General features: G+C 36.1%; 1 protein-coding gene across 3 annotated transcripts in view; it reads left to right on the top strand.

Moving 5' to 3' along the window:
• The window catches only part of KDM6A (lysine demethylase 6A), a 156919-nt gene that overhangs the window by 95445 nt on the left and 42390 nt on the right, over positions 1-19084 (top strand). The window contains exons 8-16 of one of the 3 annotated variants that reach the window (XM_008153012.3): positions 635-669; positions 3940-4033; positions 7187-7313; positions 12821-12919; positions 13066-13285; positions 13846-13980; positions 14421-14576; positions 15129-15224; positions 17144-17548. In XM_008153012.3, the coding sequence (XP_008151234.1) occupies positions 635-669; positions 3940-4033; positions 7187-7313; positions 12821-12919; positions 13066-13285; positions 13846-13980; positions 14421-14576; positions 15129-15224; positions 17144-17548 (1367 nt within the window). The remainder of the gene's footprint in view (positions 1-634; positions 670-3939; positions 4034-7186; positions 7314-12820; positions 12920-13065; positions 13286-13845; positions 13981-14420; positions 14577-15128; positions 15225-17143; positions 17549-19084) is intronic. The other 2 variants (XM_054714329.1, XM_008153015.3) reach the window with 2 other exon arrangements.

Below are 19084 nucleotides of genomic sequence, written 5' to 3'. Positions count from 1 at the left end.
TTTCAAGACATACTTGTTAATCTTGCGACTATTATTCTTGCCTTGCAAGTGGTTTGACTTAAAAAAGAATTCTGAAGAACTGATAGAGAAATGCAACAACTAATTTCATTCTCTGTGTTATTACCAGTGTGAGCCTGGGTCTATTACTTCTTTATAAATGTTGCTGATATGAAATAAGAAAAATATTACAGGCTTTTTCTGTTTTAATATGTTTTTTTCAAATAGTGACTATATTTTTTCACCTATAACTCAGTTTTTAAATACCATGTTTTGAAATGTATAGATTATAAAAAGTTTTCTTTATTTGTTTAATGTAGCCATTTTGAACTTTCTAAGAAGTATACTCACTGAAACTAATACAAAATAATACTGAATATAAACTGTAATTGAAAAATTAAAAATAATACTCGCTATATATTTCAATATTTTAATAATTACATTGACAAAATTTGACAGACGACAACAATGAATACATGTGGTTTATTATGTTTGTATGTATTTGTATATTCTATTTTATTAAAAATCAAAGTTATACTCCATTATTAAGTCTATAGACCGTGGTTACATTTTACATTCTTACTTAATTTACCCCTAACACTTGTGTATTGATTTCTATTTTCCATTATCTTTGCAGTTCAATTTCACATTGCCCACTTGTATGAAACTCAGGTAAGTGTTTTAACTTAACTTACTTAAAACAAAAGTGATTACCCATATAATTTTAATGGAGTTCTGGGTATTACCACTTACATACATTTTAAACTTACTAAACGTGGTCAAGATTTTGTTTAGTGAAGCAGTTATTACACAGCGTACTTGCTCTGTACAAACTAATTTCATTAATATGATTTGCCTCTAAACCTGAATAATTACAGGCTTAAATGGCTATATATAAGAAGATTTCTCTTATTCTTAATATGAAATGCCTAGTTATCTTATCAAAATGTTTATAGATGGTTGTTATAATCCATTGTTTTTAGTTTCAGTTTTTCTTAAGATTGAAATACCTCTTCTATGTGTCTCCATTTGAAGGGCATATAGAGTCACCTTTTGATGTCATTATCACTACTTTTATGGTGCTATATTTAAAATACTTTTTCAGTTTAATTTTAGAGCATTGTTTTTATGTATGGCAGATTGTGCTTAGTTATATAATAAAAGGTATAATACAGACATTTACTCTAGGCAGTAGTGTAGGAAATCCGGCATAAATTGGTATGAGAGGTATTAGGTAATCATAGTTTACCCAAAACATAAATTTTATAACATCTTTTCATGGAGAAAAATACTGGTATATTTGCACATAATGTAAGGTCTGTTTTGGTTCAGAGCTACCATGGGGCGCTTTAAAAAATTAACATATTTCTGGGCACCTCCATCTACACCAACACATACACACCCCCTCTGCACCAACACATACACACCCCCTCTGCACCAACACACACACACACACACACACACCCTCCCTCCCTCCCTCCCTCCCTCCCTCCCTCTACTGCTCTAGGGATGTTCTTTTCCTCCAGAAAATGCATGTGAACATTGCACACACGTTGTGGATCACACACACACACACACACACACACACACACACACACACACCCTCCCTCTACTGCTCTAGGGATGTTCTTTTCCTCCAGAAAATGCATGTGAACATTGCACACACGTTGTGGATCGGCATCTTTACCTGCCAATGCTAATCCCAGCCTCCTGCCAGCTGCTGACTTCTGCTGAATCAGCAAAGACCCCAGGGTGAAAGCAGCTATCGAAACCAGCTTCTCCAAAGTTCCCTCCCTGGGTTCTTAGCTCCTTCTGTTCTCATTACCTCAGGAGCTCTCTGCTGTCTTTAAAAGGATGAATTCTGATTCCCCCCCCCCCCCCCCCCCAGCTTTTTTAGTTCTTAGTGAGATCACTGGTCTGTCACTAACTGAAGCAGAAGTTTTCTCACCTTTATCTTTTTTTAACTTTTTAAAAAAATATATATATATTTTTTATTTCAGAGAGGAAGGGAGAGGGAGAGAGAGATAGAAACATCAATGATGAGAGAGATCATTGATTGGCTGCCTCCTGCACACCCCCTACTGGGGATGTGCCCGAAACCGAGGTACATGCCCTTGACCGGAATCGAGCCTGGGATGCCCTTGACCGGAATCGAACCTGGGACCCTTCAGTCCGCAGGCCAATGCTCTATCCACTGAGCCAAACGAGTTAGGGCTTCAAATATTTTTTCTCACTAGTTTTTGAAGGTATTTTTTAGCATTTATTAAGGTAATTCCAAAAAGTAGTATTCCTAAAATATAAATCTGATCATAGTGCTTGAATTCATTTCAGTGGTACTCCACTGTCCTAAGATACAGACTATGTAATCTTTAACATGGTTTAGGAAGTTCTCTGTGAAGTCATATTTGCTTGTCTCTGCATTTGCTGCCCAGCCTGCTAAGTACTCTAAACTTAACATGTGTTTTGTCCTAACTGGGTGGCTCAGTTGGGTGGAAGGTTGTCCCATACACCAAAATGGTTGTGGGTTTGATTCTCAGTCAGGGCACATACCTAGGTTGTGGGTTTGATCCCCTGGTCGGGGTATGTACGGGAGGAAACCGATTGATGTTTCTCTCTCTCTCCCTTCCTCACTCTCTAAAAATGAATAAAAACATATCTTTGGGCGAGGATTAAAAATAAACAAATAAACTTAACTTTCTTCCTCTGGGAGATACCATACTGTTATTGTACATAACACAGCATGTTTTACTCGCATTTCTCTCTGTATTCTTCACTACACTATAGTCCCAGCAGTTCCTGTTATGTACTAGGTGTTCAGTAAATATTTATCGGTGGAAGGAAGTTAGTTAAATAATTTGGTCCTTGTCCTTCATTAAATGTCTAATTAACTCTTTCAGACCAGATTAATGTGTAGGGGGAACTAATTTAGCTATAATAGTTACTGTTAATCTCAATAGACAGTTCTTTCAAATCTTCCTCATGTTGACATACTATATTTATCTAGTTCCTTATTTGTTTTGTAGCTTTTTACTTCTCATTTGATCGTTAGAACAACTCTAGATAGAAAGATCAGGCATTACCTCTGTTCTATGGCTGTTGAATTATAGTTTAAGTGATTTGCCTGAGGCTCACACAGCTTGTTTTCTATTTGATGATACTTTTTTGGAGAAAGATTTGTTTGCTCAAGCAGCTGTGTACTATTAGTGGTATGAAAAATGCCACTTCAATCCTTTTTTTTTTTTTTTGTCAAGTATGTTTTAAAGGTAATACTTATGAGGTTTTCTTTATTGGCTTTTCATTTCCCCTTTTTTGAGGAGTTACCTAAGCTTTATGACTAGCAGTAATGGGTTTCAGTCATATCAGGACTTTGGGGAGAAAACTGTGGGTAAATGGTCTCATTTAGAAATTTGCCTATGGAACCTTAAATATTACAACTGTAGCTATGGAGAAGTTTGGTGTCTTTAATATCATATGTATTATACATTTTTTCATAGGGTTGGTTTTTTTTATATGCTGGTAACTATCTTTTAAACTTAGTTTTTAACTGCTTTTACTCTTAGAATTTGTAAAGCATTTTTTCATGTGCTCTATTGTTCATATTAAGATGCTTGGGAATTTGGTATTTCTAGGCAAACAAAATTGAAATTATGTATGTAATTAAATAGGTTGAGATGATTTTTTTTAAGTATTGAGATTTGGGAGATTCTTAAAAGGTCATATTTTAATGCTACTTTATTGAATGTTTTACTTGTTTTAGGTACTTTGAAGCATGACCTATTACCCACAATTGTCTAGTGTTGAAGGAACATTTAGTAATGGAATGAGTACTTTTTCAGTTGGTTTAAAAATATGCATAAAATATCAGTATTGTGTAAATCTTAATATATGAGCTGGTTCTTTAAAGATATTTATTTTTCTTTAAATCATTTTTTATGCCTTTAGAGGAAGTATCATTCTGCAAAGGAAGCTTATGAACAACTTTTGCAGACAGAAAACCTTTCTGCACAAGTAAAAGCAACTGTCTTGCAACAGTTAGGTATGTATTAGTATGCATTTAGTATATTATAAGTACTTCTCTTTATGTTTTTTACATGTCAGGGATGGTAAATATGTGGCTCGTGTATTCTATTTCTTTCCCATCCTTTGCCCAGAGTTGATAGAATTAATCTGAACCCAGCATATTTCCCTCCTTCCCTCCCTCTTCCTTCCTTCCTTCTTTCCTTCCTTCCTGTTTCTCTCTCTCTCTTTCTTTCTAAAATATTTATTATTGATATTCAGGGAGGGAGAGATAGAAACATCAGTGATGAGAGAGAATCATTGATTGGCTGCCTCCTACAGGCCCCCACTGAGGATCGAGCCCACAGCCCAGGCATATGCGCTGACTGGGAATTGAATTGTGACCTCCTGGATCATGGGTTGATGCTCAAACCACTGAGCCACACCGGCTGAGCTGAATCCAACATATTTTCACCCTTTGCCAAGCATAGTCCGTTTCACAGTCCATCTCATTACAGTTCATTAGTGCAGCTATTCCTTTTAAATTCTCAAACTTACTCTCTAGTACTTAATCCATGGGTGAGGGGCATTGAACACTTTATGTCAGATATGCTTAGCACTCAATGCAATTAAATGAGTCACTTAGTTTTTTGGTAAGCTTGCTTTCGTAGTTCTGTCAGTAATATTAATGAAAACCTTTTACCTAAAAATTGTGGAATATCTAACGCTACATATAGTTTTTGTACACATGCAGTATATTCTAATGTCAGAGATGAAGGAATGTAGCCATTTGGATGTAATGTGTCACTGTTACCAAGAAGATGGTGATGGAGTTTTCCAACATTTAATTTTGTTGCTTAGTTATTATGTTTTTTTGTCTGTATTTGGTATTTGAGTTGTTTTATTTTTTAAGCTTTTGTTTGCTTATTTTTGGTCTGGACAAGTAATTCTTAATTTATATTCAAGATAGTAATATGAATGTTTTCATAATGTGACATGTAATTTTAAATTTGTTTAATTTTAGATTTTTATCACTTATATTAATACATATTGTATGATTATTATACAAAATAAATTCATTGCCTTCATATAAAAGTTTTGTTTTTCATTTAATCTCTAGTTAGAATTTTACTTGAGTTATTCATACTCTTAAAAATTGTAGAAGGATTTAAATATTTGTTTTTAATGATTTATATGTAGTATTTGAGTAATGTGAATTTCTATCTTTAAACATAAACAAATTACTGGTACAATAAAAAAAGGGTTTTGTGTTCTTAAGTACAAAGTAATGCCTTTAGAATAGCTTACTTATTCAGCTAAAATTTGAATTTTAACTGCTTTTTTATCCACACTATTTATAATTAAGTTTTTATGTATGTTAGGTCTTGTAAAGAAGGCATCAATAGCAGAAATGCATATACCTTTTAATTTAAGAAATGCATTGAAACAATTTTGGTTTTAGTTATATCTGAATCTCCTATCCTCTTTGACACTAGCTTATAAGTGTACTTTTCAAGGTTTTAAAAGGAAAAATATTTCCCTTAATTGAGTCTAATTTATGCCTAAACATTAATCCTTTCTACTTACTTGTTCCTGCTGGTTAAGCAGCTCCTTTTAGAGCCTATTATTCTAGGTCCTGTTCTTAATAGTTGCAGGAGAGATAAGGGAAGGAACAAATGAATAATCATGTGATTGGCTTATATTTATTTCCATAAAACACAGTGACTCAATCCTCTTAAAATATCTTTTGCAGCACAGCAACTATAATAAATGTCAGAAAATAAGTGTCCTTATTTGTTAGGCATACTGTAGTGTACACACAAAGAACAGAGTTGGTATTATGCACTTGAATTGATCCACAACTGAAATAGAATTCCCCAACAAATTAAGCCAAATTATTTCTGTGTGTCCTTCATGGTTTAGAGTACACTACTCCATGATGCAGTCTTTTATTTATTTATAAATAATACAAACTGTATTTTTTTAAGTTACACATGTTTTTAATATATAAACATATGTATTTTTATTGTTGACAATATTACAGGTGTCCCCCATTTTCTCCCCCTTTGCTCTCCTCCACCCAGCCCCTGCCCCACCCGAGGCCTTCCCTGCACTATTGTCTGTGTCCATGGGCTATGTATATATGTATGTGTTCTTTGGTTAATCCCTCCCCACTCTCCCCCCCCCCCCCCCAGATCTGTTATTCTGTTCCATGTATCCATGCCTCTGGACCTATTCTTTTCGTCAGTTTATTTTGTTCGTTAGATTTCACATATAACTGAGATTATGCACTACCCAAATTTGTTTATTAAATGTTTGTGGTACCCATTTGTAACATTCTTATTTGCACCACTTGAATATACTTTTCTTATAGTCTTGGGTTATTTTATTTGTTTTGTTAATCCTCGCCTGAGGACATTTTTTCATTGATTTGTAGAGAGAGTGGAAGGAAGGAGAGAGACGGAGAGAGAAATATCGATGTGAAAGAGACACATCGATTGGTTGCCTCCCACACAAGCCCCACCCAAGGCCAGGGATCCAGCCCGCAACCAAGGTACGTGCCCTTTGATCAGAACTGAGCCTGGGACCCTTCAGTCCACTGGCCAACGCTCTGACTACTGAGCCAAACTGGCTAGGGCATCTTGGGTTATTTTAAATTGTCAAATACTTTATAGTTTTTACTTTATGTAAGTTGTGTAGATATTTGGCCAACACCAATAATGTAGCGTTTGTGTGTGTGTTTTACTCTGGACTGTCATTGATTATATAGCCTTATATTTATTTCTTGGAAATAAATGTTGGGTTAATACACTGTTTTGGAGATTCTTAAAATGAACATAAATTTTTATGTGTAATAGTAAGTTAAATTTAACATCTTTATATTTTTTGGTTTATCATTTGGAATTTTTTTCAAATACCAAAATTAGGAGCTATAGTTTTTAAGTGTTAAGTCAGTGCTTAAAATTGTTTCAATTTCTCTGGCGTAAATGTTCTTCATAGCTTTGACTGTACCTTCCTGTAAGAAATAGGCTTTCATGTGGCCAGAATTGGTAGTTCAAAAATTTTGGAGTGTGTATACCAAACTAAATGAATTAATTAACTGAAAGAGTATTTTTTGTTTTCTGTTTGGTATTCTTAACAATAGAAGAACAGTTAAATCATTTAGGTAAACATTTTAATTTATTTACTATAGGTTGGATGCATCACACTATAGATCTCCTGGGAGATAAAGCTGCCAAGGAAAACTGTGCTATTCAGTATCTCCAAAAGTCCTTGGAAGCAGATCCTAACTCTGGCCAGTCCTGGTATTTCCTTGGAAGGTGAGACTTCTCAGACACTTAAGTTTTGTTTTTGTTTATTTCAGCTGAGAGATTTGAATTATGATCCAAACTTTTTGTTATATTAAAAAGGGAAAATACAATGATCAGGTTGCAAATATAAACTAAGATTTCTGGAAGTTAAAATATAAAAGAAAGCTTCTGAATATGGTGGTTTTCTTTATGTGTCAATTTAACAGAGCGGAGAATTTCTCATTCTGCCTGTTGACTACCAGTAGGCAACGGAACCTTGCTATTTATAATTTTGATTAATGATATATACCTTAGAATGGACATGTTTGATTAATAGATCTCATCACAGTTCTACTTGAAATCTTGCAGTGAGAAAGTAGATACATTATTGGATTTGTTGGAAAGGAGAAGCGTCATGTCATGAAAATAGTTTCTGAGAGTCTGTAAATTTTTTTCTGTACTTTGAATGTGTGAATTGTGTGTAGTGATTCTCTGAAATATACCTTATGTATGTTTATCTGATAGATTATATTCTGGATCATCATTAGATTGTATTTGGTTTTTAATTGGTTTAGCTTTTCTGGCATGGTGGCAAGATCAGTGTACTAGGAGCTGAGAGACATGAATTCAAGTCTTGGCTAGGCTACTATTTGTGGAATCATGGATGGTATAGTTAACCCCATGAGGCTTTAACTTTCCTTTAACCTATTAAATCAGAGGATTATATTAGGTCACTGGTTATCAGTAGGGGCTATTTTGCCCCATAGGGGACATTTCATTATATCTGGAGACATTTTGGTCATCACATCTATGGGAAATGTTACTGGCATCTAGTCAGACAGCCCTGTACAATAAAAGATTAACTGGCCCCAAATGTCAATGCTGAGGTTGAAAAGCCCAGAGTTAGATTATCTATTAGGTACCTTCCCACTCTGAAGGTTTCAGTTTTATGATTTCTTTTGAAATCATCCTATTTTGTTTTATTTTTTAATTGAATTTATTGGGGTGACATTGGTTAATAAAATCATACAGGTTAATGTGTTGCTTAGAATGTGTTTTATTGTGAGAAATTTTTACAAATAAATTATATTTTATTTTATGTTAGTTTTAGATGTGCAGCTTAGTGCTTAGATAATCATATACTTTACACAGTGGTCCTCCTAATATTTTGAGTACCCACCTGGTACTGTACATAGTTATTAAAATATTATCAACTATATTCCCTATACTGTACTTTACATCCTTGGGATTATTTTGTGACTACCAATTTGTAGTTCTCAATCCCTTCACCTTTTTTACCCAAATAAATTATATTTTAGAAGCTATTAAAGCTCTGAAGGAAGACCTCAAATATAAGTAAGCACATTTGGGATTTGTTGACCCTAATATTTCTGAGGCTTTTTATTACTTAAATTCTGCATTCAAGTCAGTGTTGAAGATTGAATTTGTTCGTCATTTGGCATGTGTATATTACAATGAAAGTGTAATGTGGTAATGCTGTTATACTAGTACCAGTCATTGATTATGTTATCTATAGAGTGTTAGAGCTGGGAGGGACCAGGGAGGTCACCTAGTTCACCCTGTAAACCATATCAGTTTACAGATGTAGAAATAGAAAGTGAGTTCAGACGAATAAAATTTTTTTCCAAAGTCACAGTTACACAAGGTAACTAATGAGTCAGAGCTTAGACTAGGCCCTAGGTTCATCAAGTGCTTTTTTAATTACACAAATCTGTCTCAGGAGAACCTAGTTAAGTTTTAGAGAAAACTAAAACTGGCAGTTGGACTTGCGGCATCTGTTTGGGCACATTGGTTTTCTACTTTCACTTTGTGGGCATGGAATGTGAAATCATTGGTTTTGGGAATTACTGCTGATTCCTCCCAATGGTTAGACAAATTTATCTATAGACCTGAGAATTGGCTTTGATTTAACAACAACAAACAGAGCATGTTTTTTCTACTATCTGTTAAACATTCCCCTTCTTAGTGGTATCTCTCCCTGTTTCGCATTAATGACCTCTTCTACTGTAATCCTCCACTTAATAAAACAGTTTGCAGATGCTGTCTGATACTTCTTTGTCTCACTCATTGACATTTCTTATATTGCCCAGTCCACAATAGTAGTGATTCCTTAGGCTTACGTTTACCTCTCCCTTAATAAGTGTTCTGTGTTCTTACACCCTCTCTTCCACTCCACATCTCTTATACTTAACACATTTTAATGTCCTACCTCATGTCAAAATCAGCATACTTCAAATCTCATTCATCATATTCTTCCCCAAACCAGCTTCTCCTTATATTTTTTGCCAATGATACTTACCTTTCCCCCCTCTGTTTAATCAGGCTTAAAAACGAAGTTATAGCCCGGCCGATGTGGCTCAGTGGTTGAGCATTGACATATGAACCAGGAGGTCACGGTTCGATCCCAGTCAGGCCACATACCCAAGTTGCAAGCTCGATCTCCAGTAGGGGGTGTGAGGAAGGCAGCGAATCAGTGACTCCCTTTCATCATTGAGGTTTCTCTCTCTTCCTCTCTCCCTTCCACTCTGAAATCAATAAAAATATGCTTAAAAAACAACAACAAAACAAACAAAAACTGCCCTAACCAGTTTGGCTCAGTGGATAGTGCGTCAGCCTGCGTACTCAAGGGTCCCAGGTTCGATTTCGGTCAAGGGCATGTACCTTGGTTGCGGGCACATCCCCAGTAGGGGGTGTGCAGGAGGCAGCTGGTTGATGTTTCTCTGTCATTGATGTTTATAACTCTCTATCCCTCTCCCTTCCTCTCTGTAAAAAAATTCCAATGAAATATATTAAAAAACCAAACCAAACAAAAACGAAGTTATAACCTACTACCACCCTCCATGAATATCTAATCAGTCTGGTACAAAGTCTTTGTACTATTCAAATTAAATTTTTAAGTACCGACTCTCATCTTCTCTGCCTAAATCAGTGGTTCTCACATTTTTGGATTATACTAATCAGTAAACTTTCAAAGAATGTGAGGATTAAAATGTGATAGAGGGAGACTGAACTTGGGGTGATGAACACACAATACAATAAGCCAGTGATATATTATAGAATTGTACACCTGAAACCTATATAATTTTATTAATGTACTAGTGGCCCGGTGCACGGATTTGTGCATATTGAAAGGAAATTAATTAGAAGAAATATTTTAATATCACTCTTTGAGTCTTGCTAATGAAAAGAAAATAGGATTCTACCAAGTCTCCTATCTGTCTTCTCTAGGACTTCTGTGAGGATCAAATGAGATGAGGCATGGGAAAATGCTTCACAAACATTTGGTTAAACTGTAAAATGTTTGCACCTGGCTATAAAGCAAGTCGGGTTCATGGGCTGAAGAAACTCCAAGGAGGCTAGTCGCTAGGGAGAGGAAGCTGGGCGTTGCTATTTGATGTAATTACCCAGCGCCTACAGCCACTGTTTCCAGGCTGGGCTGGGCTGTGGGCTGCATTTTGCGCCATGGGGTCTTGGCAGTGTTGGCTGTGATTTTGGTGGGGCCTGTGTCCCACTTAGGGGAAGCCAAGTGTTGGTTTGTTGGCACCAGGTCCATGGTGCTGTTTCTTTTTAAAGGGCCAGTGTGCATCTTGGCAGCTCCTGCCTTGAGCATCTGCCCCCTGGTGGTCAGTGCATGTAATAGCTACCAGTTGGACAGACACTTAGCCTTTTATATATATAAATGCCACCCAAAAAAATTTCAATTAAAAAACATATTTGGGCAAGTAAACACATTTTAAAATATTTTGCTATTCAGCCAATAGTATTTCAAAGTGGGCCAATTATAGTACAAATATGAATCAATTTAATGGAAAACATATATACATGTATGTGTTGGTTATTTTTTTTTTTTTTTTTCATTTTGTTTGCTTGGCTAAATTGCCACATACTGGCTGGTAATTGGAAATCACTGATCTAAACAATAATGCATGTACACATGTTCAGATCCCTTACTCTGACCTTTTCTTGCCTTTCCAAATCCTTTAGTGTATACTGTGGTACTTGTACCCTAAATTTCTCAAACTGGTTATTAACTGTGCTAGCTATTTAATATGGCATCGTGGCATTTATAATGTGTCTTTAATTCTCTACTAAATTATAAGCTCCTTGAAGACAATGACTGGGTTTATTTTTGTTTTTTTCCTTAGTGCCAAGCACTAAGAAGATAACTTCTTTATTTATAAGTAGAGGCCCGGTGCACAAAATTCGTGCATGGGGGTGGGAGGGTGTCCCTCAGCCCAGCCTGCACTCTCTCCAATCTGGGATCCCTCTCACAATCCAGGACTGCTGGCTCCCAACTGCTTGCCTGCCTGCCTTCCTGATTGCCCCTAACCACTTCTGCCTGCCAGCCTGATCACCCCCTAACCACTCCCCTGCCAGCCTGATTGATGCCAACCTGTTTGCCCCTAACTGTCCTCCCCTGCAGGCCTGGTCACCCCTAACTGCTCTCCCCTACAAGCCTGGGTCCCCCCCAACTGCCCTTTCCTGCAGGCCTGGTCACCCCCAACTTCCCTCCTCTGCCGGCCTGGTCACCCCTAAGTGCCCTGCCCTGCAGGCTTGATCGCCCCCAGCTGCCCTCCCCTGCAGGCCTGGTCCCTCCCAACTGCCCTCCCCTGCTGGCCATCTTGTGGTGGCCATCTTGTGTCCACATGGGGGCAGCCATCTTGTGTGTTGGAGTGATGGTCAATCTGCATATTACTCTTTTATTAGATAGGATTTCAGCTGCTGTTCTGTGTATCCATCAGGTACATCTGCAAAATGACAGGTCTTGCCCTAGCTGGTTTGGCTCAGTGGATAGAGTGTTGGCCTGTGGACTGAAGGGTCTTAGGTTTGATTCCAGTCGAGGGCACATGCCCGGGTTGTGGGCTCAATCCCCAGTAGAGGGTGTGCAGGAGGCAGCCGATCACTAATTTTCTTTCATCATTGATGTTTCTCTCTTTCTCTCCCTCTCTCTCTGAAATCAATTAAAAAAAGAAGAAGAACAACACAGATCTTTGAAACTTTAATCATACTTTGCTACTCTTACAGTTTTTGATAGTTAGCTTGATATTAACTATGTCTTATGTTTGTATTTTTTATGAACTAAAGAATTATTGCCCTCATTATTATTTAGGAAAGTAGAGTTGAAATCTGATTGAGCAATTCTTACCAACATAGAATGTTTTTCTTGTTTTTTAACTCTATTGTCTTACTGTATAGACAACTGGAGATCAAGTTATAGAAGTATAGAGTGGGGTGTGTGTTCAACTTTCAGTATTGTAAATATTGAAGTGATAAGGCCTTTAATTTTTTCAATGCTGTTCATTACTGCAGCATGATTTAGCATCTGTGATAGACTATAATATAGTTTATTGAAGGGTTAATTATAGTATGCATTATAATTATTGTATACATAATGACAAATATTTTAGCTTATTAGGTTTTTCATTTGCTTTGACATATAGTCTATTCTTTCAGCAAAATAATCTGTAATAATGGAAATTTTTTTTATTTCTCCCCCCCACCTCCTTTCCTCTCAGGTGCTATTCAAGTATTGGGAAAGTTCAGGATGCCTTTATATCTTACAGGCAGTCTATTGATAAATCAGAAGCAAGTGCAGATACATGGTGTTCAATAGGGTAAGACATTGCATAAAGATAATGGCATTGTAATTGATACACAAAGATAGTTGCATCACATATAATATACTTTGCAGTTTATATCATGTTATGAAGCTAAGCAGTTCTTCTTTGTTGACTTGTTTTTTCTCAATTTCTCTTTCCAGTGTGCTATATCAGCAGCAAAATCAGCCTATGGATGCTTTACAGGCCTATATTTGTGCCGTACAATTGGACCATGGCCATGCGGCAGCCTGGATGGACCTAGGCACACTCTATGAATCCTGCAACCAGCCTCAGGATGCCGTTAAATGCTACTTAAATGCAACCAGAAGCAAAAGTTGTAGTAATACCTCTGCACTTGCAGCACGAATTAAGTATTTACAGGTAAAATTTTTAGTAGCAGTTTTTTTTAAAGGCACGTTTCCCCATGACACTAAGGCAGGAGGAGGGTGGCTGGAAAGTTTGTCTAGTTGTGTTGATGTCTATAATTTGTTTCCATATTTTGCAAACATACCATAGCTTATAATATTATTTTACTTTTCATTTTAAATAAGATATGCAGTATTTTAAAAGATGCTCTTTTGCACATTTACTCTTTTGATGCATATTAATTTACATAATTTTTTCTATGTGCTGTCTACATTTTTAAGTTGTCATAGCATTTTAGAGAAAAGAACACGAACACTGTCTTTCACTCTTGCTTGGAGTTTCATGAGAAGACAGCTATGAGAACTCTAAAAACAGAGCTCAGCTTTGTTTTAATTTTCACAAAGGTTTATATTTCGGTTACCCTCTTTATACTTAGTATCTTTCTGAAACCCCAAATTAAGAATCTACTTTCTTTTTTAAAAAACAGTTAGTTATAGCATTTAGGAAAATTTAGTGGACTTGCTCTTACTCAAGTAGGCTTGTGTTAAATTTGCTTTTTACATAATTTTTCCTAGGCTCAGTTGTGTAACCTTCCACAAGGTAGTCTACAGAATAAAACTAAATTACTTCCTAGTATTGAGGAGGCATGGAGCCTACCAATCCCCGCAGAGCTTACCTCCAGGCAGGGTGCCATGAACACAGCACAGCAGGTGAGAAGTTGGGTTCTGTTCTGCAGGTGCCCAGCTTTAAGGGTTCTTTTCAATCTATAGTGGTCAAGTATATTTTACTAAGTGCAGGAGGCTTTTATTAATGAAAAAGCCTTTTAATTGTGAAGGGACTCTAGATCAAAGTAAAACTCCCTCTGATATGGGAAGCAATTTTGGGTGCCAATTTAGAACCTTTGCGCATTTTCATTACTTTGAAGGAGATTTCTTAAAATAATACTGCAGTTTAATTTTTTCATGCAAGTTTTTCAAAGGAAGGTACACATTCCTCCATTGATGATTCATTTGATTTTGATTTTCAATAATTGCAATCAGCGATGTCCACATAGCTTTGAAAAGTATGCAGCTTGTAAAGTTTTATAATTTGAAGGAATGAATTAAGAGTATATAGAACCCTATTTTTGTCTTCCTTCTGTGATTCTTAGGCATGTAAACCTCATCATCCAAATACTGAACCTGTGTTAGGCCTCAGTCAAACACCAATTTCACAGCAATCCTTGCCACTACACACGATTCCTTCTAGCCAAGTAGATGACCTGTCCAGTCCTGCCAAGAGGAAAAGAACATCTAGTCCAACAAAGGTATATATTTTAGAGAAATAGAAAATCCTGTCAAAAAAGCAATTCCCAACTGCCCTGAACTTGTGCAGTTTGAACATCTCCTGTCCTTTATTTTAAATTTGTGGACATCAAAGAGTGAAAGGTTTGAATTTTTCCATTCCAAATTCTTAGTATCATATTAAATACAGAATGTAGGGATAACTTTGCATTCATCAAGTCATTTTATTCATCTCCCTGCCGTTAAGATTGCAACACACTTTTCATTATCACTTTCTACTGACATTGAAATAAATTTAATGATGGATCTAGTGGACAGTGTGATATTTAGGTTAGCCATTTGGGACATAGTTTAGGGGTGGGCCTTTTTGGGTGGCTTATTAAAAATTAAATATTTTTTTAAATTTGTGATTTTCCAAATTTATTATGCATGTAAAGCTATGTTTAAAAGTTAATGTCATAACATCTTTTATATGTAAATATTCCAATCATAGTCATTTGGCCTCCATTAGTCATTATTTTTAAATCTAGATTTCACCAAATATTTTTAAGTTTCTTTTTATCAATTTTTCCCAGAATACTTCTGATAATTGGAGTAGTGGCCATGCAGTGTCACATCCTCCAGTACAGCAACCAAGTCATTCATGGTGTTTGCCACCACAGAAATTACAGGTATGTAAGACATGTTTTTGACATACTTTTTTTCTATTAAAAAAGAGTAAAGGTGGTAAGCTTTAAGATTTTAAAGTATTCTTAAAGTTGAATAGCAGTAAACTCAATTAATATGCACATAAATAAGATGAACTCATTTACCAGACTAATAGAGACGATTCATTCTTGTTTACATTTACTTTTAAACATATAATATATTAAAATGGTTCAAACTATCAATATGAATATACGGTATATAGAGTAAATTCTCTTTCCAACTCCTGGCCCTAATCATTCAGTTCCCCTCCTAGCAGACAGCCAGAATGAATAGTGATCTTTCCAGAGATATGTCATGTATACACAAGAAAATGTGCATCCCCCTTCTCAGATATTATCTTTTTCCTTTTTTGTACAAATGGTAGAATGCTATATATACTGTTAATAATCACTTTTACAGACATTTTCTTGTCAATATATATATAGCGCTTCCTTTTTTTTTTATGGTTACGGCATATTTCTTTATGTAGATGTCACACCTTTAAGTAGATCACTAGTTTTAGACAATTTGTCGTCCAACTCTTCCTATTCCAAACTGTGCTGCTTTGAGTGTACTTGTCATAATGCATTTTTAAGCTTAAAGAGCTTTCTGTGTGAATACTGAGAATATTGTGTTAGAGAGCAAAATTTTGTGCTCATTTATCTCCAGGATCACATTGCAGTAAACCCTCTTCAGATGAATGTTTTTTATTTTTAAACTACTTTTTTAAATTGAGGTAAATTTAGTAGATAACATTATATGTCTCAGGTGAATAATGGTGTAATTTGACATCTGTATGCACTACAAAGTGATCATTACCAAACGTCTAGTTATCATCTTTCACCATGGATCCTCTTCCCCGTTATGACTCCCCACCCCCTCCCCCTCTGGTAACTACCAGTATTCTCTGCATCTATGAGGTTCATTTGTTTTGTTTTGTTTGAATGTTTCTTTCTTTCTTAACTTTCTCCAACTTCTTAAAAGACTTCATCTTGGGGTTGATTGCTATTGGTCAGAAATTAGTGTCTTTGACTAGAAAGCGATTCTGAGTTTATCTGGTCATTTCAGGGAAAGGTTACTTAAAATAGTGGACTTGAGCTTCTTAGATATATCTTTGACTATATTCTTTTTTCTTCTTTTCTTCTTCTTCTAGCACTTGGAACAGCTCCGTGCAAATAGAAATAATTTAAATCCAGCTCAGAAACTGATGCTGGAACAGCTGGAAAGTCAGTTTGTCTTAATGCAGCAGCACCAAGTGTGTATAGCATTTTTTCCCCTAAAATTTGGTAGCATTTTGAGTATTTTTTCTTGACCAGAACATCATTTTAGAGCATGTTCATGCTGACTCCTACTTTTTCCCAGTATTTATGGAATTTAGTAGTACATAGATATTTTTAGGAAAAAGGAGCTATAAATTTAATTTTGAACAAAGGACTTGGTATTTTACTTATTTACATGCTATTTTGTATGTATTCTAAAGGTTTATTTCTATTATTTGATATTTAGCAGGATATGTGTTCTAAACTGAGGTGGAGTTCTTTAGTGCATGTTTAATTTTAAGGATCTGGCATATAAATGTAGTAGAAAGAAATTTTGAGATTCTCTATTTTGTGATTGGGGAAAATACACAAATTCCAGAGCCATTTTCCATAGTATTCAGCTGCTTTCTTTTGTCATCACTAAAGGGACATTTATTAAAAACAAAACTGATTTCTGCTTTTCTGAGGAAGCTAATCTAAATATGAACAAACAATTTTTTATTTTTAAGGTGTATATATTTCCATGTAGAGAAATTAAATGTTAGGGTGAAATCAGAGATCACTTGGTTATACACCTTCATATTCTGATTCTTTCCCCTGGGGCTACACAAACAGAATTGATTTTTTATTTGTTTTTTTGACAGGTGAGACAAACAGGAGTTGCACAGGTACGATCTACTGGGATTCCTAATGGGCCAGCCGCTGACTCATCACTGCCTACAAACTCAGTCTCTGGCCAGCAGCCACCGCTTGCTCTGACCAGAGTGCCTAGCGTCTCTCAGCCTGGAGTCCGCCCTGCCTGCCCTGGGCAACCTTTGGCCAATGGACCGTTTTCTGCAGGCCATGCTCCCTGTAGCACATCAAGAATGCTGGGAAGTACAGATACTCTTTTAATAGGCAATAATCACATAACAGGAAGTGGAAGTAGTGGAAGTAATGGAAACGTGCCTTACCCGCAGCGAAACGCACTCACTCTACCTCATAACCGCACAAACCTGACCAGCAGCGCAGAGGAGCCGTGGAAAAACCAACTATCTAACTCCACTCAGGTAATAGGACTGGCTACTTCATGGGTTTCTCACATATCATTTGTCTTTATCTGCTTTTATGCATTGAGGCAGTAGAAGAAAGAAAAGTTTGAGGCACCGGTTTTATAAGCATTCTTTAGTACTACAATGCTATTACTACATTGCGACTTGGTATATATGTGCATGACTATATTTTCTTTTGCATTATAAAATTTACACACACACACACATAATCTTAGAATGTTTCAAAGGAAAAAGAAAACAGAACATACAGTTCCCCAAAACCCCCTGTTAATTTTCAGTAGCATTGTAAGCATTTGTAATGTTACTTAGTTCATTTCTGCATGTATTTGTCTATTTAAGATCTGGTGCTATCCTAGGTAGTAGGTATTAATTCTGCTAGGAGAAAAAGACCATTAATTATTATCAGTTACTTTGAAGAATAACTTAGATGGAAAAGTGCTATCAGAGTACCTAGGAGTCTTCGGAAATGAGGGGGGTTGGGAGGGGAGAGAGCTGGTAAGTGTGCCTAGAGTGTAGATTGTACGTGTAGATTATTGTAGATTAAGAGGGGAGTGAGATATGAGGCTGAAGGAGGTAGAGAAAGTTGCCTAATTTGTCTTGGAGGCAAAATGGAGCCAGTAAAGTCTTCAAAACACAGTAATGGATTTCATGGGCATTATTTTTATCAAAGATAGGTGCCGTGTTTTACTTAGTAGTTCACTGTTAGACATTAAATTTCTGTGTTTTTAATTTTGATTATTTATGCATATAGTTTTTTCTATATTTTGGATTGTTTTCATGGAACAAGTGCTTCAAAATGTGTCAAAGAGTAAGCATTTAAAAAAAATGTTGCCAATACATATTGACAAATTACTTGTACTTTTTTTTTTTTAATATAGTTTATTGATTTTTTACAGAGAGGAAGAGAGAGGGATAGAGAGTTAGAAACATCGATGAGAGAGAAACATCGATCAGCTGCCTCCTGCACACCCGCTACTGGGAATGTGCCCGCAACCAAGGTACATGCCCTTGACCGGAATCGAACCTGGGACCCTTGAGTCCGCAGGCCGACGCTCTATCCACTGAGCCAAACCGGTTTCGGCTACTTGTACTTTTGTCTGCTATAAGATATATTTAACTTATTGCTGGTTAGCCTTATATTATTGGTAAAACTGAGATAAGTTCTTTCTCTAAGACTTCTAAAGTGGATTTTGGTGGGACCATCTCTTCTAGAGTGATTAGTAATTTTATTCATTATTAAAGAAATGTTGAACACCTACTATGTCCATGTCCTATTCGAGAATCTTCCATTGTCGACCACAAGGCTTTTGTACATGACTGAATACTAAGTAGCAGAGAGCCCCAGCCTTTTCTTCACAGGCCCCTCAAGGCCAGTGTCCTTAGAAGTTTTATAATTTAAATAAAAACTTCTGTTGAACTAATTCTAGGGCAGAAGTTTCCCAAATGATGTTGCTGCATGATCAGTACAGTTGGGGATCCTGTATCTCTGGTATTAAAATAATTAAAGAGGCTTTGTCAATAATGTCTTATATA

The sequence above is a fragment of the Eptesicus fuscus genome, chromosome 1 (genome assembly GCF_027574615.1).
Source record: "Eptesicus fuscus isolate TK198812 chromosome 1, DD_ASM_mEF_20220401, whole genome shotgun sequence".
Lineage (NCBI taxonomy): Eukaryota > Metazoa > Chordata > Mammalia > Chiroptera > Vespertilionidae > Eptesicus > Eptesicus fuscus.
The sequence above is the reverse complement of the archived record's forward strand: the minus strand, read 5'-3'. Positions and strand labels throughout refer to the sequence as shown.